At 39.0% G+C, this 20,380-nt stretch overlaps 3 protein-coding genes across 3 annotated transcripts; 2 read left to right on the plus strand and 1 right to left on the minus strand.

Moving 5' to 3' along the window:
• Positions 1 to 188: 188 nt before the first annotated feature.
• Positions 189 to 9,589, minus strand: LOC142945170 (splicing factor U2AF 65 kDa subunit-like). Its single transcript, XM_076086583.1, has 11 exons — positions 9,450 to 9,589; positions 7,512 to 7,800; positions 6,967 to 7,070; positions 6,581 to 6,732; positions 6,347 to 6,463; positions 5,911 to 6,049; positions 5,747 to 5,826; positions 3,389 to 3,511; positions 3,219 to 3,305; positions 2,748 to 2,984; positions 189 to 2,515 (listed from the first exon to the last, which is right to left on the minus strand). Exons 1-11 carry the CDS (start codon positions 9,496 to 9,498, stop codon positions 2,384 to 2,386), a joined length of 1,509 nt encoding a protein of 502 aa, XP_075942698.1. The 5' UTR covers positions 9,499 to 9,589; the 3' UTR covers positions 189 to 2,383.
• Positions 9,590 to 12,276: 2,687 nt separating this feature from the next.
• dhrs7ca (dehydrogenase/reductase (SDR family) member 7Ca) lies at positions 12,277 to 16,836 on the plus strand. The gene is made up of 7 exons (XM_076081578.1): positions 12,277 to 12,312; positions 12,926 to 13,091; positions 13,958 to 14,070; positions 14,184 to 14,394; positions 14,481 to 14,573; positions 15,194 to 15,343; positions 16,354 to 16,836. The coding sequence occupies exons 1-7, from the start codon at positions 12,277 to 12,279 to the stop codon at positions 16,557 to 16,559; spliced, it is 975 nt and encodes a 324-aa protein (XP_075937693.1). The 3' UTR covers positions 16,560 to 16,836.
• A 727-nt stretch (positions 16,837 to 17,563) lies between these two features.
• LOC142938299 (protein NATD1-like) lies at positions 17,564 to 19,075 on the plus strand. Its single transcript, XM_076081591.1, has 3 exons — positions 17,564 to 17,759; positions 18,455 to 18,564; positions 18,638 to 19,075. The coding sequence occupies exons 1-3, from the start codon at positions 17,606 to 17,608 to the stop codon at positions 18,752 to 18,754; spliced, it is 381 nt and encodes a 126-aa protein (XP_075937706.1). The 5' UTR covers positions 17,564 to 17,605; the 3' UTR covers positions 18,755 to 19,075.
• Positions 19,076 to 20,380: the final 1,305 nt, after the last annotated feature.

The following is a 20,380-nucleotide window of genomic DNA, read 5'->3' on the forward strand; positions in this document are numbered from 1 at the left end:
CTAAATTCAAGAGAACATTTCCACAAATGGGTTTGTGGAAACAGTTTCTCACTGTGGCCACTGGAGGGCGATGAACACTCGTATCTAAACACAACACATATATAAAGACAAACAACACAGAACTAAAATAAATACATTTTTTACATCTGCATAATCACGTAACTGAACAAATGTCACAGATAAATGTATCAGTGGATGCAAGCATTTATTCAAGGCAATGGCAGTGGCAAGGATTGTTCAAACTAAAAAGGTTTTTCAAATTGTTGGCCATCCAAAAACGTATGAAATACAGTGGCTGTTTATTATCAGTTGATATGTTCCACTTATTACACTAACATACGATTTAAAACAGGACAGTTTGCTGCATATGCAAACCAGGTGACTTCTAATGCATATTTTCTCAGATTTGTTTGGGTATTTGTGTCTGCACTATTTCGTAATAAAGTAATGCTTTAATGTTTTCTTTTCTCCGCCAAATCACACAAAGAATAAAACTTGAAAAAAAAAATTCAGTTTATCTACAAAACTTAAAGGTGCATTTCTTGACATGTGCGTCATTTCTTAAATAAGACCACGAAGACAGATTTGATTTTGTTATTCTAATTTTGACAACAAATTGTCAAATATTGCTGGTTAGATGGACGCATTTGACCGTTCATTAAGCCCCGCCCCTTAGCTTCTGTACTGTTGCTATGTCGGTTAAGCTAACGTTGTCAGATTAACCTTTGAAATCTTAAGTATTTTTCAAAATAATGGGTCCTTGATTTAAGACAGAGGAGAACAAAAGTTCTCATTTAAAGCCGGTTGACCGTCACTTTTTTTGCAGATTTAGCTCGCTAGCTAGCTCTTGAGCTAACGTTAGCCCCATTCCATGAATTGGTTGAAAACATATTGACGTTTATCGTTGTCTGTTGACTTGTTTTCAAAATAAGAGTCTCATAAAAGGGTTCTTAAATACACACTTAATGGATACATAAATGATCATGTGCCAAAAGAATGAGGCTAAAGCTAAATTACCATCCTCACTAGTTGATGGTCCACGTGGAAGACAGAAATAAAGAAATGTTTTGCATTGTAGAGCTAGCAAGCTAAGTTAGTACAAGAAATATGAATGATGAGGACAAATGTGAACTCAGACTATTGTTGTTTTAGCATTACAATGTCTGTTTAACTTACTGGCTTGTTATTATTTTTCAAACAGGATGAGGACTAACCGATGTATTATGTAAATGTTATCTCAGGTAACATACGATGCGTTTGTTTGAATGTCCTTAAAGCCAATAAAGAGCAAAGCAGAGCTGCTAACGTTAGCGTGATAGCATGACCAAGATTAGCTTCCTACCTTACAGCTGACTAGCTAATTAACGTTATCTGTACCCCACAAACTAGCTAGCATTAGCTAGCTTTTAGGATGAGGACTAACCAATGTATTATGTAAATGTTATCTCAGGTAACATTAGATGCGTTTGTTTGAATGTCCTCAAAGCCATTAAAGAGCAAAGCAGAGCTGCTAACGTTAGTGTGACAGCATGACCAAGACAAGCTTCCCCACAGCAAAGAAGGCTAGCTAGTTAACCCCACAAACTAGCTAGCATTAGCGATATGCTACTTGGCCTCCTCAGTTAGCTACTGTAGCTAGTAAGCTACTTAGCCAGACATGCTAACATGTAGCTTACATTGGAACTGACAGTTTAATCTATTCTTTACACTTAAATTCTTTAAGTTCTTTAAGTTTTTTCCCAGTTCGTAATACTGCAAATACAAAGGCTTTCATCAGTGTACCATAGGCTCGACCACCATTGTGTGTCTTCGAGATTATTACTTTGATATTTCATATTTACAAAATGACCTTTGAGGCCGTTCTGACAAAAACAACCCAGACATGTGGTGTATGTAAGCAGTGCATGTAATAGCATTATTCATATGGTTAAGGAACATTAATATGTGACACATAGAAGAAAATATTACTTTGGAAAAATAAATAAATAAAAACTTTTTCACTCTCATAGCCCCACAATAAACATTTACGATGGCTTCTCGAATCTAAAACAGAGAAATAAATGTTTGTGCTCAGGAGTTTAATCTAAACATTTGACCAGCTACTCTGGCATCATCAGGCAGTATTAGTTAAGGTACATGTCACATTCATTCTACTACAAATCTAATGGATACTACAGTCATTTTTAAAGTCAGAATGTTCACTGTGTGGTTGTTAAAGCTAAAGCTGGGAGTTAAGATATTCAGTGAAGGAACACACACAAACTGCAGTCCAGTTTGTTAAGTAGAAGACGTAATAAAACAAGTCTTTTCCTTGACGCGTTCGCAACATTCAGAGGAGTAAAGAAACCGAGTCTCACAGAAAGCAAGGACTTCGTCTGTGCTTTCAAAAGTCGTGTCTGTGATACATGTCCGGGTCGTAGTATTTGGTGACCACCACTCTGTTGGCAAACTTGCGGCCAGTGAGAGCTTGCATGGCTTTGTGACAGTCGGCAGCAGAAACGTACTCCACAAAGATCTGGAGAGAAAAAACAGGTCCTAAACGGTATGGAGATGAGGATCTGAGATCTGTGACTCATTCAGGAGCTTCTTTATATGTGTGAGAAGTTCATTAAACATTGTGTTGTGGCCAAAAAAAAAACATAAAGGAAAAAACATCATTCTCAGTCCTGAATGTTTCCCATAGAAAATCTTAGAAATGCAGTTCTGACGAGAGAAGCTAATGTGGAAAAGCTAATGTAAACTCGTACCTTTCCACAACCGGGGACTTCCACTCCGTCGACGGGTCGGGGGATCTCGATGGAGCGGACGCTGCCGTACTTGCAGCACTCCTCGCGGATGTCTTCCAGGATCTCCTCGTAGTCCTCGTCGTCCACCAGCTCCTCAGACATCACCATGTTGAGGAGGCACAGCACCTCCGTGGGGATGCCAGAGTTCTGCAGCCTCTGAAGCCCGGGGACCTGCAGCGTCACTGGGGTCTCTATGATCTGGGGGTTGGAGGAAGAGTCATACTCATCAGCTCGGACTCCGTTTCTGCAAATAAGATCCTGACTTTCATTTTCATTACAAATATATTTCCCATGAAGCCTGCTGCTTCCTGCCCCCCCTCCGGGTTTTGTGGAGGAACCCAAGGAAATCTCAGGATGTAATTTCCCAGTAGGCTGGCTCACTGTCACACCTGCTGCTTCTCTAATTTAATTGAAAAAGGTAAAAGGACTCACAGGATTAACGTTCTTAGCTCCCACGCTCGCCCTTTGGACGATCAGCTTTTTGTCGCCCAGCTGCATCCCGTTGAGTCCGGTGACTGCCTGACGGAGAAAAACACACAGCCCTCAAAGTGAACATCTCAAACAGCGCGGCCATTCATCTCAGCAGCTCGTCGCACTGTTACCTGATCGGTGGCGCTGAAGTCGACGTATTCGCAAAAGGCGTAACCCTTCGACAGTGACGTGGCACTGTCCTTCACAAGATTGAATGCTTTGAGAGGCCCGAACGAAGTCAAGAGCTCCTTCACCTGCGAAGAAGAGTCAAGGAGAGAAGATATGAGGCGGAAAATCCACAGCGGACACGCAGAAAAACCTACAGAGTGAAACAATAAATCACAAAGTCTATCCGATGAAATGATTACTGGAGACAAAATGTGTGCAGTTAAATAGAATTGGTTTTGGTCGTTTGAACATTGCTATAAATAGAAGGAAGAAGAGATGATGCTCATGTCTTTAGTGAAGAGCTGATGATGTGGATCTGAGCAAAATAACAGACATAATTATTAATATATAGTATATATAATCTCACGTTCAAAGTTGGAACTTTTTTTCTTCTTTTTTTACAACAAGCTGAGCGATAAAATAATTAGATTTTAACTTGTATTGTATTTTGCCAGCTATACAGGCAAATTACAGTTAATAACAGTTGCACAATATGTTTTCTTACCTTTACATTAACCCCCCCACACCACCACCACCACAAAACCACCAACAACAACAACAACATCCTCAACTCTTAATCCTTCAGGCCTTAAAACCCCCTAAAATCCCCGAGTCCTAAACGCGCTCCAAAAGCATGATGGGAGACAGAGAAGAGCCTGCCGGCTGGGAGTGAATCCGTGTGAGGACCAGAATGTCTTACTTGCCTTGTGTTACATGTTGGCATGGCAGCAGTAGATGAGTACTACTGAACAAATTATGAGCGCAGACTTAACGATCTTACAGGCCCCTAGCTGGGGACAAAGTGGGGGAACAAAAAATGAAAGAGCTGTGAGTATCAACGCAGTGGCAAGTGACTGCAAGAAGTAAAAAAATAAAAGAAGTCAGTGAGTAATATACATCTACGACGGCCTGTTAGGGCTATTGTCGGTTAAAATAAAGTTGATTACAGAGGCGGAGGAGATGGTTAATATTCCCAGAAAAGAACTTTCCAAATTTCCAAGATTAAAGTAGTAAATTAATAGGAAAAAACGTGGATATTCACTGAGATTAAAGTCGCAAATTCACTTTGTTTTGCACATTTACATCTTTATAATCTCAGAATATTCACGTTTGTTTTCTCATAAATTTGTGATTTTTGTCTCATACATTTACCAGTTAAATCTCAGAGAATATCCAAGTTTTTTCTCTGAATATCACCCCCCTCCCCCGGCTCTGTAAATATATATATATATATATATATATATATATATGTATATTTGTAACCTACAACAGCCCTAAAACGCCGTCGTATACATCAGGCTTCATGTGCTCTGTGAGCTCGTTAGACTAAATGAGACAGAATGAGTTAAACTGTGTAACAGAGAAAGTTTTCACCATCTTCTCACCTGAGAGCAAAGACGGAGTCTTAGACTCAGTGGAGTGAAGCCTTTTTATGAGCAAATATTTAAGTAACTTTTGATATTCTCAAAGAAAAAGTCCAACCATATATTTAAACTTCTAGTTATGATTCATTCACAACGTTCAATGCACTTTTTTGTGACTTTTGTGGGTGTTCCCACTTTCCCTGAACCTGCCTGATTTTACCCATAATGCCTTTCTACAGCCACCTAAACTTATTGTCTCAGTTAACAGCAGGTGCAAAGTCGGACTGCAGGTATAACCCGACTACATTTGGATTTTTGAGGCCAATACTGATATCGATATTTGGGAGGGTGATTGTACAGCTTCTGAACTATAGGTATGACAGCCACTCTATTTCAAAATAAAACATCCTGTTTTCTTAAAGTGGACTTTTTCTTTGACAATATGGACTCAAATGAATTGGGAGTCTAAATACACACAGATATAAAACACGTCTGTTTATCAGCCTCTTATGTAAATATACTGGACTTGTCTTACCTTTCTTTAATCAGTATGCTTAACATGAGAAAGGTATAAGCAGTTTACTTCACAAAAAGCCTTTTTATATCATTAATGATATGATATGATTCATGTTTGTTTGATATCATATGGTTTTAGCAAAATAAATAAAAAAGAATAATCTGGAGAAGTTGCCCATTGTGAATAATGAACCTATTTGTTTTTGTGTTGTTTTTAGTCTTTATTGTGTTTATGCTCTGGGTCACGTTCTGTTTCTGGCTCTTATAAACATTTATCTCTACTTCTGTTTTCTCTCGACAAAAACACAGTTATTTTATGACATAAAGAAACGTAAAACATATTTTGTGGATGTTTAAAATGCGACAACAAATCTCAGCAGGTGAGAGAAGAAAAAGAGGAAACATGAGTGCACCTGTTCAGTCTGTTTTTCAGTTAAATACCTGGTCATCGTTCAGGTAGTTGGGCAGGCCTCCTATGAACAGTTTGTGGGGGGAGTCGGGAACAACCGTGGAGACGACGCCTACAGACAACAAGACAACGAGACAAACATTTAGTTTATGGTATAACAGAAGACGTCATCGCTTCATACGAGTCAGTGACACACCTGGAACGTGGAAGGCGGGCTGCTCTGAGATGCCGGGTAAAGGCCGATAGTCGTGAGGTCGTCTGATCTTCAGCGACTGACCCTGAAATATGATCCCATCGAAGGCCATCGCCTGCGTCGTCTCGTCTACGGACCGGAACTGGAGAGGAAAATGTTTTGATATTGAAACATCTGCTTCATTATATATATATTATATATTATAATCAAATCATGTAATAATAGCTTTAACTTTAAAGAAACTATATGAAAACATTCAATATGTCTGGATAATGTGTAAATGCCCTGTTTATTATTATTATTATTATTATTATCATTATGACCGGTAACTGGCTGAAGCTTCATACGTAACATGAACAGACGGACGTGAGAGTGATAACGACCTTCTCATCTGACTCTCAGCAAAAAGAAGAGCGTAAAAAAGTCTCACAACAAGCACCTCTAAGAAAGCAAAGTTTTTATCCTGGTTGATCTGCACAGCGAGCACAGGGTTGCTCGGGGCTTGTGAGAGGCCTGCGAGCCTCATCTGAGTGTTGAAGAACTCGGCCATGGACTCCTGAGGAGGCAGACAACAAACAGCATGGCTGGAAACAACACGAACATATCAGTGTTTGGCATAAATACCACAGAATGAGCAGGAAGTCTAAGAGAAGGGCAACGAGATTGGCTTCACCTCAGTTACTCCAAAGGGAATATTTCCAACGTAGAGGCGCCTGGCTTGTCTCGTCATCTGACTGCCAAATACGGGCACTTGTGTTGGAGCTGCAGCCACTCCGGTGGGGGTGGACGTCGCCAGCAGAGCTATCGTTGGTATCTGGCCGGCGGCTGGAGGACAGAGAAGAACGTGAGGAACGTGAGGAACTTCAACTACAAAACTGTTACCTTCTGCAAACAATGCAGCTTGTTCTTAACTTGTTGGTCTCCATTTAAAAATCTTAAGAAAATCTCTACTTTTACTCATGGTTGGTTAAAACAATATTATTTTCAGGGAAGTTCTGAAGACACAAGTAACGCCTTTACTCTGTTTTAAAACGAGCAAAAGGAGAACACGACAAGTACCTTGCATAGCTTTATATTGCATTGGTGTGATGTGTTCAAAGCCAGGAGGAGAAACATCCCAATACTTGCAGGTCCTTTTCTTCCTTGTTCGCCTCGGAGAGTGGCTGTAAGCAGAGGAATTACAAAATAAAAGCTCAAGCGCTGTATTAACAGTGACACTTAAATGCCATCAGTTCTCTAAAAAAAGCTGGCTGTACACTCGCTGCTCAGCAGAAAACATCAGACAGACACAGTTAGAGACGAGCTGGTGAACATAGTGGAGCATTAAGTAGCTAAAGAGACAAATATTTCCCTGGTGGTGGAGACCAAAAACAGAGCTAAAAGAGAACTTATATTTGTATCGGGGGATATGATATTTACACAGTGGAGGAGGAAGTATTCAGATTCTTTACTGAAGTAAAAGTACTAATACCACAGTATAAACATATTCTGTTTCAAGTAAAAGTTGTGCATTGAAAAGTATAAAAGTATAAGCAGGAAAAAGTAGTTAAAGTATTAAAACTGTATATTGTACTACAAGTACCTGCAGACTTTCCCCCACTGACCTGTGCTTCTTGTGGTCCCTGGAGGAGCTCCGGCGGTCCCGGCTCTTCCGGTCTTGGCTGCGGCTCCTCTTCTCTCGGCTCCGGCTCCTCTTCTCTCGGCTGCGGCTCCTCTTCTCTCGGCTGCGGCTCCTCTTCTCTCGGCTGCGGCTCCTCTTCTCTCGGCTCCTCTTCTCTCGGCTCCTCTTCTCTCGGCTCCGGCTCCCTCGGTCTTTGCTCCAGCTGCGATGTTTGTCGCCTCGGGCGGGAGATCCACTGCGACTCCTCTTTTTGTGTCTTTCTCTTTCTCTCTCTGTGCAGCAACAAGCAGTGATTACTATTTGTGTCCGTTATTAAATACTCCACATTTATAAATAACAATGGAGGTTACATGACTTCGACAATGAGAACGATAAAGTTGTAATCTGTCCCACAACAAAACTAACAAAATAGAGTAATAACTAAAAATGTATTTCTCATGCCCACGTTATTATTATCTTGTGCTCATACAGTTTAAAAAATATATATTAAATTTGGGACCTTGAAGGCTCCATAATTAAACACAGTGAAAGGGGGCATTTTTCATTATAAGTACTTTTACTTTGGATACTTTAAGTACATTTTGCTGCTATAAATATACTAATACTTCAGTGAGGGATCTGAGAACATCTTTTACGTGATAGTATCCTGAATATCTTTGGAGTTTTGGACAATTAGTCATTGGTCTATAAAAAGTATTTTTCACTTTTCTCTGACATTCAATTTTTTGATTTTGATTTGATCCAAAACATAATGTGCAAGATGAAAAGCCACCGTTAGAAGCAGCCCTAGTATGTAGTATTACTGCATTACTCACTCTTTACAGGTAATTAAGATTGTTATACAAATAATTTCTGCATTATTAGCTTGTTAATATTATTTTAATGTGCCTCATTCATTCTTACAATTACTGGGATGACCTGACTTTAAATACTGTACCTGAACTTATTTCATGGGACTAACTGCAGTTAAATACATTTTTCTTAAAAACAATGAGCACACAAGGTGAAATAAAGTTCCACCATAAAACACAACGATCTCCTCTCGTTATTAATAACTCTGATTCCCTCCAGCTCCTCTGAGTAGTCCACAGACCACCGCGTCGTATTTCTTTGAGGAATCTGACAGATTAATGTGGTCATTCTTCTTGGCAAAAGGAGAACGTCAGGTAGAACACAACTTAAGAGCTTTTAACAAATCAATAGAGGTACTTTTCATTTCTGCTCAGATCGGATCCATCGGGCAGCTCCACGCTGATTTAAACTCAAGTTTTAGATGTATTATTAATTACTTTTATACTTTATTTCTTTGTGTCTGGGGAAATGATTGGTGTTTTATGTTACTTCTTCATCTTACTGTACATGAGCTCTTTATTTATTTCATGATTTATTTATTATTGCTTTGTTTTTGTTGTCAGGTGACTAAAACCACAAAAAAGCACACATTAGTTTTATAGTTTGTTTAATCCTATTAATAATGTGTTGCAACACTTAACAATGGATGCCAAATTGAAAAGTACATCATAACGATTCAGAAAATCCCATTTTGAGTCACTTCTGCTCACATGTACCTTTACAAGAGAGGATAACAATTAAAAAAGGTAAAATATTTTAATTGAGTTTTGCATCCGGCTGTCTCGCGCACGAGAGAGCCGGAAGGTAACTTCGTTTGTGTTCTCTCACCGGTACCCAGACTACGTCAGGTTCACCAACGGCTGTGAGATGACGTTACCGGCATCATTCATATTTAAATATTAATAATTAATAATTATGACAACACGAATTAGCTGAGTCACGTTGTGGGAAAAACTACGCGCTAAAGTTGTGCTGTCAGGTGGAGTTATTCATTCATAAAATAATCATAATCTCTATTGCTTAATGTCGCTAGCTGGAAGACCAAATTGGGGGCACAGTTAACACTCACCCTGTCGATTCTCGCTCAGCTGTTTCTCAAATTCCTCGAAATCCGACATTGTTTCGGTTTGTTTGTGTGTCTGAAGATGCAGCAGGTCCGTCTGTCTGAGGAGGACGATCACACAACCAGTCCGCTGAGTGTCAGTGCAGCAAAACACACTGAAATCTCCCCGGAGTCCAGCAAACACAGAGGCAAAAGATATACAACATCCGGTTAAAACCGTCAGAATAAAAGCATCCAGACGTACCAGGGGTTTTAGTTTAAGAAAATGCTTCACCTTTATTTACACATAGTGAAATAAAAAAAGGAATCAGTAAAAAGAGGTCTATGATTTAAGGAATGTGTATACAAACACACGATGTTCATACATGTGGCAAAAAATTATAATATATATATATATACATACCATATATATTACTTATGGTGAAATGTAACTAAGTGCATTTACAGAGGTTTTCACTGTGTTCATTCCACTGCATTTATCTGATCGTTTAAGTATATTTACAGATTAAGAATGAACATAAAAAATAGATATAGATATAAATAGAATAGATAATATTTCTGCAGATGACACGACCCAGAACCGAACTTCAAATTAGCAACAATATAAAAAAGCTACATGTTAATAACAATCCTGCTATATAACGCCATCATGCAAAAAGCTTACTCTTACTTTTGGTACTTTATTATTATGGTAATTCAGTACTTTTACTATATTGAGTACAGGACTTTTACTTTTAATAGAATATTGTTAAAACAAACATTAGGATCCGAGTACTTCTTCCACCACCTGCGTACAACAAATTTAAAAACGGACTACATACTTTATATAGTTGCAACCACTTTTAATGATGCAATCCTTTCTTTATAAGGACATTTGGTCATTTAAAGGGGTACAACTTTAGAATAGTTTTTATTGATTTTATTTTTATACTGTTTTAATTCTTTATTTTTCCTTTATTTTGTCTTTATTTTTCCCAATTTTTTTATTGTAATACTTTCTTATTTAATATGTTCTTACTTTACTTGTTTTGTTATGTATGCCCTATTTTTGCTTTTTATTTTGAAGCTCACTGGCTCTACTCTACTGTATTAAACATGCTAAATAAATAAACTTGACTTTAGTCTCTAACATCTTATCATGAAGACCTCAACACCACAGCTCTCCCTCTGGCTGCTCAATCCATAGATTGTTTTAAAATGCATGACATTTCCTTTTTTGTCTTTTAATTCTATTTTGCTCTATATGACTCTATGTGTTCATGTGTAATTAATCTTTGTACAGTACATCAGAAATGTCACCTGAAAGAAGCCTCTCTCACCCAGCCCCCCCTCTCCTCTCCCCTGTCACTCTAAACATAAACATGTCGACAACAGCATCAGCTGTGCTGCTATTAAAAGAGCTCAAATCCCTGAGTATTGCTCTGGCAGCGCTGCAGCCCGTCATGTCAGAGGAGCTCTGTGAATGAGCTGCTGAGGCGAGCAGCTCCTCGGGAGGCGAATAAAAACCCCAGAACACCTGCAGAGGCCTCAGAAGCAGTAAGTGTTGGCTGCTAATTCATTTCTTGCTGGATCGAGGTCAGTTAGACGTGACCGGCTCTCTTTAACTCACTCGTGCAAAGTGCCAAGACGCTTTGTCAGCAAACTTCTATTCTAAACAGCTGCTGCTTGGAATAAGAAAAGTGGCTATTTCTTTATTTTTGTTGCTGTTCAGTTTCTGATTGTGTTCATGTATCTCTTGACTCTGTTGAGGAATAATGTGGCTGGTTCTCTGTGGCATTGAGTCTTTGTGAGAGGTACAGTATCTATTTCTAGGGCATGTGTATATTTAGACAAACAGCCGGTGCTTGGCATGGTAAACCTAAACCAAAAGGTTATCTTCAAATTCCCTGTTGGACAAATCTAGAACATGTAAGTGCCTGTCTTTATAATCTAACAACAGAAAGTGGCCTTTTCAAGAGGTTTCTAACAGATTACACCTAAAGTGAAAGATAACTCTATGAGGTCATGGACGGATTAGGAGACAATGAGCCAGAGGACACAGACATAAAATACATCTTACATGGGATCAACAGTCCTCTAGTCTAGTTGTTTTGTGTCTCTTTGTTTGTTTTACATCTGTTTGTAGTTGTTCCGTGTCTCTTGTGGTGATTTTGTGTCTCTTTGTGGTCTTTCTGCGTCGTTGTGGTTGTTGTTGTTACTTTTTATGTTTGTTTTGCATCTTTTTGTGTTCATTTAGTGTCTATTTTTGGCCATTTGTTTTTCATCTTTTGTGGTCATATTGTGACATTTTGCGTCTCTTTGTCTCTTTCGTGGTGGTTTTCTGTCTCTTTGTAGTGATTTTGCATTTCTTTGTGGTCAGTCGACCGACCAACTGAGTAATTGATTAATTGATTGATTGAGCGAGACCCTGGTCCTGTTTCAGGTCCTGTTCCCGGTTGGCGCTGTTCAATAATCCATGTTTAAGATATACTCACATACACGATTCATAAAATTGAAACTAAAATCTGGAAGAATACAAGTAATTATTGTTTAAAAAGTTAAAAGGCTGGATTTTATAGTTCAAAATTAGGATTAAATGAATAGTTTTTACAGTTTTCTGATTAGCGAACGTGATTTTTCCTCATGCAGCACTGACCGTCTGTATATTGTATTTAAATATCCATATATATGTACAGTATATGCAATAGGCACACATCTCATTGATGATGTGGTTTTTATAATTTATTCTTTGTTTGGATGACCGATGTACGAACATGGTTAAAAATATGTCTTCTCTGTTTGTATTTCAGAGTTGTAAAAGTAGTTAGATTAAAAAGTGGTTGAAGCAGGTGAGATGGATTCCAATGTTACGGAGCCGGAGAGCTTTTGGGTACGAAACGCTCCTTTTCTCATGTTCTATAGATCTGAAATGGACATCTCATCCCATCTCATCTGCATCTTCAGAAAAATAATTTTTCATCTAAAAAGTATGTTTAAAGCATCAAACATACTTTAAGAACAAACAACAAAACGTATCAGCTAACGTTTAAACACTTATTCACTTTCTTCCTGAGATTTAGATGAGAAGATTGACACCAATGTAATGTATGATGAATATGAAGCTCCAGTAAGCTAGTTAGCGTAGCTTAGCACAAAGACTGGAAACAGTGGGAAACAGCTAGCCTGGCTCATAGCTCACTAATTAATGTAGCATCTTGTTTGTTTATTTCGTACAGAAACCAAAGTGTTACAATGTTTTTACAGTGAGTTTTGCATAAGCTATTCCTCCCTGTTTTCAGGCCTTATGCTAAGCTAAGCTAACCATTTGCTGGTTGAAATCTTGTGTTTAAATCTCCGTCAGAAAGTGAAGAAGCGTCTCAGAATGTCAAACTATTCATTTAATATTTCCTGCCAGTACTTACAAAGATATATCCATACTTTTGTTTTGTGTCAATTCTGCATTTTGAATATAAAACTAAAACCTTTTCTAGGATATCCTGCAGGAGATGGACTCAGTTTGGACCACCACTGTTCTCCTGGTTCCTTGTGTGATCGTGCTCACAGCTGGATTCTTCTACCTCTATAGCTTCATCATGGGTCTGCTGTCCAAAACGTCAGTACGCAACAAAGTGGTGGTTGTAACCGACGCTTTATCCGGGCTTGGAAAAGGTAACAATGCTTTAAAGTTACTGTGAGGAACTCTTAACTGGTTCTGAACCAGTCTCAGTTTAGTCCTGATCCTCTATCAGACCTCCATCAGTAAACGAGACCATCAGAGAGAAGATGGTCTGTTTCTATAGAGTTATTCTTAAAGCTCGTCATCGGTGCCACTGGGTCGGATTCTGGTGAAACCAGATGAAATCATGCAGGTTCACCAGAAACTCCTTCAGCTCAGACTCCAGCAGAGACCGGTCCACCGTGGACAGACCCAGATCCTCCAGCAGAGACCGGTCCACCGTGGACAGATCCAGATCCTCCAGCAGAGACCGGTCTACCGTGGACAGACCCAGATCCTCCAGCAGAGACCGGTCCACCGTGGACAGATCCAGATCCTCCAGCAGAGACCGGTCCACCGTGGACAGACCCAGATCCGGCTTCACTGCAGTCTTGGACCTGCAGTCGGAGCTCCGGAGGGAGGAGGAGAGCTCAGCTCCCGGCAGCAGCAGCGTCTCCTCCTCTTCCTCCTCCAGGAGCAGAGCTCCTCCTCTCTGGGAGCTAACACTGACACCATGCTGCTGGAGACCCAGGACATATTGCTGGACCCGCTGGAGGGAAGGGAGGCACGGGAGAACCAGAACCAGGACTGAGAGGGGCAGACTGTCAGACCCTGCTGCAGTAAAATGAGAGGTTTTCTAAAGGGAGTCTGGTGCTCAGAAACACTACAGCTTTAGTCCACAGGGACCAACAGAATCAAGACAGAAAAAGTTCCTCGTAGTAACTTCACCAAATAACAAACTGCTCTGCAAAGTACTTTGCTCTGCTAAGATTCTGGTCATCCATTTGATTTCACAGTGAACTTTATTTTTTTAATGCAGAATGTGCAGGTGTGTTTCACCGAGGAGGAGCGAGGCTGATCCTCTGTGGGAAGAGTTGGGAGGAGCTTGAAGAACTTGCCGATGATTTGGCGAACGCCTCAGACCCAACTCTGGTAAGAATACCAGCTCTGAAACATGAAACAGAGAGCGGTTCAACACTAAAATACTACGTTATCAAGTATTAAACTATCTTTGAGTAAATGTACTTATAATCCCCGTTCCTCAGACGTTTCCCTCTAAACTGGTGCTGCTGGATTTCGGAGATATGGACAGCATGCCCGATGTGATCTCTGAGATCCTGGAGTGTTACGGCTGCCTGGACATCGTCATCTTCAACAGCAGCATGAAGATCAAAGCTCCGGCACAGAACGTGTCTCTGGAGATGGACAAGTTACTGATGGACAACAACTACTTTGGACCGGCCACACTGGCCAAAGGTAGACGATGGAGACACACTTCGGTCCGTAGAAGTACGATAACGTTTGTTGTTGCTTTGCGGTGTGTTGAAACATTTCTGTTTCAGGTTTGCTGCCCTCAATGATCTCCAGGAGAACCGGTCACCTGCTCCTGGTCAACAGCATCCAGGGGAAAATAGCTGTGCCTTTTCGCACTTCATGTGAGTTTTATGAAGGGAAATACAATTGTACTTCTTATTTTGGGGTGCTATTGTACTTATTCTCAAGAAATATTAGAGGGATTACCGTTAAACTTTGCCCAAACATTAATGGTCCTCAGATGTTTTCCCGTAGCACTCATCATGAAGTTACATTTGTGGTTCTGCGTGACAACTTTTGGATCTATTGCCATGAAATTCGACACACGCATTCATGTTCCCCAGAGGATGAATTGTAATAACATTGGTGAGCCTCTGACTTTTCATCTAGCGCCAACATCAGGTCAACGCTTAATGTGTCCAACGCTGTAAAACTCCTGACATTCCCATCAGCCTCAGCTGTACTTTCGTGCTAATTAGCAAATATTAGCATGCTAGCACGCTAAACTAATCTAGAGACTTAGCACATTTAAGTCCCGCCCACACCGGAGGGTAAAACAATTCATCGCTGTCCATTGACTTTGTATTGTGTGAAGGTGCCTCCTTGTCACTAAAATAAAAATGTCTAAAAGCTGCTGTGTGGTGGGATGCTACACTACCAACAGGGTAAAGAACCCAGAACCACATGTACTATGTACATGTACATGGATGTAGTGTAAAGATACTGTGTTTTTACTTTCCAGACGCAGCCTCTAAACATGCGGTCCAGGCCTTCTTCGACTGCCTGAGAGCTGAAGTGGAAGAGTTCGGCATCTCCGTCAGCACCATCAACCACACCTTCATCAGTCGCTCGGCCTCGTCCGACACAGAAGCCTCCAAATCCATCTGGTCATGTGAGTAAAATCAGAGGATGAAGTTCAACCAAACGTCGTATATTTTACTGCTGCAGGGCAACATTGAGTGTGATGACAACTGCCGTATATTCTTGGTCCCCAGAGGATGATTCTGATTCTGAACATCATCAGGATCAATTTTCACCTGAGCAACACTTTTGATTTGATTCCAATCCTGTGGATATTTTAGGCTCCCAGAGGATTTGTATTTCCTCTAATATTTTAGTTGATATCATGTGTATATGGATCATGTTCTTAAACTGCAATAATTGATTTTTAATCTGCTATTATCGGATTAAGACTAAATTGTTTATAGTATATTTTTACCAGGAAAAAAATACACAAAAATGAAATAAGATGGTGATTACAAAAAGAAAATATATATATCATTTTTAGTAAGTTATTTTCTTTTTTCTTTTTTAACGGCATTTTACCTTTATTTGAGCTACAGACAGAAAACTCTGGAAGTATTTAGATAATTTACTTGAGTAAAAGTAAATACCACAATATAAAAAATACTCCACAAGTTAAATTATAAAAAGTAAAAGTACACAATTACCTCCAACAAAATGTACTTAAGGTATCAAAAATGAAAAGTACTCACTTTGCAAAATGGCCCCGATCAAAGTGTCATATTTATCATATACGTATAAATGATTGGATTATTAGTATTGATTCATTTTTGTCTTAACATAAATAGAACTGCATATTTCAAAAACCTGATCATATGTTTATGTATAAAATATTGATCTTCAAAGTAGCTGTTATAATAAATATAGAATAGTAAAGAGTGAAATATTTACCTCTGAAATGTGGAAGTATAAAGTAGCATTAAATGGAAATATACAAGTGCGAGTACCTCAAACTTCCACTTAAATATGTTAGTAAATACACTTGAATAAAGATTTCTAAAAAGTGAACTTTGGTTAAGTCTACTAGTAGTTCGACTACGTTTTAGGAGAACTTTAATGAATACAAACTGTATTATGTCATCTCTCTGATCTTCGCAGTGTTGTACACAAAGAAACCTCTCGGCGTTTCTCCGGACGAGGCAGCGACTGAGATCGTGAAGACGTTGAGCAACAAGAGGAAAGAGGTGCTGATCGCTCCCTCGCTGCCGAAGGTGGCGCTCTTCACCAGATGCTTCTTCCCCGACGTGTTCTTCGCTGTGATGGCCGCAGGAGTGAAGAGCGCTGCAGCCGCTGAGAACATGTAGTGTGATCACTGAGGATGTGTTTCATGATGTTTCACTCTTTCACCCAAGCAGGCAATCTAAAACATGATCAATAATCTGTTGTTTGTCCTGTTTGCACTATTCAAGATGTTTAAGCCATATGGCCAAGATGGTCTTTAACTTACATTTATCATTTAAAAATAATGTCCACAGAGCATTTGGGATGCAAAATACATCCAAAGGATAATTCATATGTTATGCTTTGATTGTTCACAGTGTTCTGTATATTTTGCATGTAAACATGCAGAAAATTATCATCAAGGTGCAGCATTGACATAAAAAATAGTCATTAAAAAGAAAATGTTGTATTTGTTCTTGTATTTGTGGCTTTACAAGAGAAATAAAAAGTATTTATGTGAACGCTCTAATCATTTAAAAGTTATTTTCTTTTTCTTTTAATGCATTTTATTATTAATTTAAGTCAATTCAATTTTTGAAAACGGTTTATTGCTGGCACCAGGAACACACGTGCTAAAAGAAAAAATGAACACTTTAAACTTGATGATTTCCACTGAGTTTTTCTGGAAATAAACATTAAATTTGACACTAATTAAATATATTTTTTTAAAGAAAAGCTCAATTTAATTTAATTTAATTTAAGTAAATATTAATTTATTGTTAGAAATGTTACTCTCCATATCTGTTGAATTGTAGGCTTGCCTGTAAACAGATAGAAGGGTAATTATTATTAATACCTTTTGTGTTTTTTCTTAAATTAATACCAAATTATGTAGATCTTAGAAGATTTCTTAGGAAATCATTCAGAAATCACAGAACTGTAAATTAAGTTAAAGTGGAATAAATTGTGAAAACATATTTAAAAAATACGCACCTAATTTCTAAAATTTCTCGTCATTTAATTACATTTTAAAATAATTAAACTCGTTTTACTTTAGAGTTTAAAAAAATAAAAAGGTGATAAAGAAGTTAATCATTGTCTTGAGAGCGAAGGCGCCCCCTGGTGGTCAGTCTGTACAACTACTACTACCTTCCACTGTACTAGTATTACGTGTCTTTTTCATGTATAAATGGCCTTTAAAGTATTCTCCAGACTCACTGCGGTGACTCTCCGACTGAAGCCTCATCCTGCCACCTTCAGTGCGTTGAGCTCCGGCGGCAGTTTAACGGTGGAACACGACCGACAGAACCGGCGCTTCACCGTCTCTCCGGACAGCGGGGCTGGTAAGCAGAGGTAGCCGGGCTGGGCGCACCGGTAACGTGGGAGATCCTGAAGGAGAGCCCGGGGTCCACATGCGGCCTGCTGGAATTAACAAGTCTGTCCGATAGAATAATTTACATTTTTACAATAAACAGCTGCTTCTTTACGGACGTGTATTTAGATTTTGCTCAAATATTTACAGCGTCGTTTTTGTACGTCGAGAACTCTGAGCGAAACTTCGTTTAAAGATCGTAAGATTTAATTTGACTTCGCCCTGTGCACACGCTGCTCAAACGATATGAATGACTTGTACTTAATACAATGTGTTACTATCCACCAAACCGTTCGGCGTACATATTACAAGCAAAAGTCACACGTTTCAGTACATTTCTGGCTAGTTGGCCACAGTAGCACTGTAGTAACAGACACGTGGGGGCCACTTAAATACAGGTATTTCCGGAGGGACCTTGGTATTGTTCAAAATATCTGTAAAAAGGGCCATAACTTCCACCTAATGTCCCTCACCCCCATTACAATGAAACAAAAGATGTGACAACTGCTCCCTCATAAGAAAACATGAGTTAAAGCAATAAATACTTGTATAATTCAAAGTAAACTGTTGTTTAATTAGCTCATCCTGGGCCCCTTGTTGTCTGTGATTCCCTAATAATTGTTATTTGGATCCCAGTCATTTTAAATTTTCTTCCTCTCTCCACAGACTGTGCCGTGCTGCTCTACAGGTTCACCGGGGAGCAGGAGGTGGATCTCATGTCAACCTTTGTACCGGAGACCTTCAGGGGCCACGGTGTTGCTGCTCTTCTGTCGCAGGTAAGTTAAACTCACTACGCGTCAGTCGGCGTTGAACCGCTTGTTCTTCATGTATTAAATGCTCCTCTTCCAGGCTGCCATGGACTTCCTGGTTGAGGAAAACCTCAAGGCTCATGTCTCCTGTTGGTATATAAAGAAATACATAGAGGAAAACCCACGACAGCGTTATGAACAACGTGTCATCACTTGACTGAAGAACAGATGAGATTCTACCTCAAATCAACAACAACCTCGTGTGTCAATGGATCAATAAGTCATATCATATTTATATTGTAGAGATATTTGACGAAACCCCATTAAAGTTAGGCACATATAATTCAGAACAGAGACATGCATTTAATCCAACGTAATTATGAATAAAGTTACGGAAAATCTCCCTGAAATGAATTCTGGGTTTGAAGATGTTTGTCTGTAATCACTGTTTATATTTTCTAATAAAATATGAATATTTATTAATTATTCACATGTTTATCAAGACATAATGTTTGATTGTTGATCATGTCTGCATACTTGAAGAAACACTACAAATCTTTGTCTTTCTAAGATGTATTTGTTGACAATTAAAATGCTAATTTTTGAAAATGTCTTCTCTGAGTATATTGATATCAGGAGGGATGAGTGGGTTTACTTTGTGATATATATATATATATATATATATATATATATATATATATATATATATATATATATATATATATATATATATATATATATATATATATATATATATATATATATATATACTGTATATATAATAAGATTATTGTTATGAGATGACTTGCAGCAGCAGGAAGAACAAACGCTCAGCAACACATTCAACAGACATCACTCATCATCAAGGTTTTATTTCAGTTTTTGTTCCTCAGTTGAAAAGTATTCATGTTTCATTTAATGACGAGTAAACTATGAGATCAAACGAAGCAGAAATGATTCCCGTGCTGTAAATACAAACAATCCTTCTGGTTGTTTATAGTTTTAGTCCAACAGATGTCAGCCTCACTCCTCCTTCACTCCTCTTGTTGGTCGAGTCGATGTTTGTAGAAGAAAAAGTAAACTCCTGGTTTCTTTGAAACAGTCGATGACAGAACTAAAGCGTGGACGAACGATAGATTAATGATGTTTAAAAATCAACCACATGCAGGCGTTTTGTTAACATATCAAAGGTATATCGGTGTCTTTGTGGTCATGTTGTATCCTTTGGGGTGTTTGTTTGCCTATGTTGGTGTTTTGCATCTTTTTGTGGTCGTCTTTTGGGTCTTTGTGGTCATTTTGTGTGTTGTCATTGTGTTTTACATCTTGTGGTAGTTTTGTGTTCATTTTGTAGTATTTTTCAGTGTCTTTGTGGTTGTGTTGCGTCTGTTTGTGGTATTTTGTGTGTCTGTGGTCTTTTTGTGTCTCTTTGTTGGTGTTTTGCATCTTCCTATGGTCTTCTTTTGGGGTCTCTGTGGGCATTTTGTGTGTTTTTGTCATTGTGTTTTACGCCTTGTAATCATTCCATGTCTATTCGTGGTGTTGTTGTTTGTGTCTTTGTGTACTTTTCTGGGTGTTTTGAATCTATTTAAAGTTGTTTTGGTCGTCTGTTGGGTATTTGTGGTCATTTTGTGTGTTTTTGTCACCAACAAAAGTATAAAATAAGCTTTTTAACTCTGTCTCGAGCCACATCTTTGCCGACGTCCTTACATACGAACACACGGTGGAACTCTTCGTGCCAAGTAGAGATCATCAATACAGCAAACGAGCGTCGGCTGATCCTCTCGGCTCCATATGATCCGTGTGATGAACCGTCAGCTCCTCCCATCTGCTCCTGAAAGACTAA

The sequence above is a fragment of the Anarhichas minor genome, unplaced genomic scaffold (genome assembly GCF_050575085.1).
Source record: "Anarhichas minor isolate MPS153535 unplaced genomic scaffold, ASM5057508v1 ptg000007l, whole genome shotgun sequence".
In the NCBI taxonomy this organism is placed as follows: Eukaryota; Metazoa; Chordata; class Actinopteri; order Perciformes; family Anarhichadidae; genus Anarhichas; species Anarhichas minor.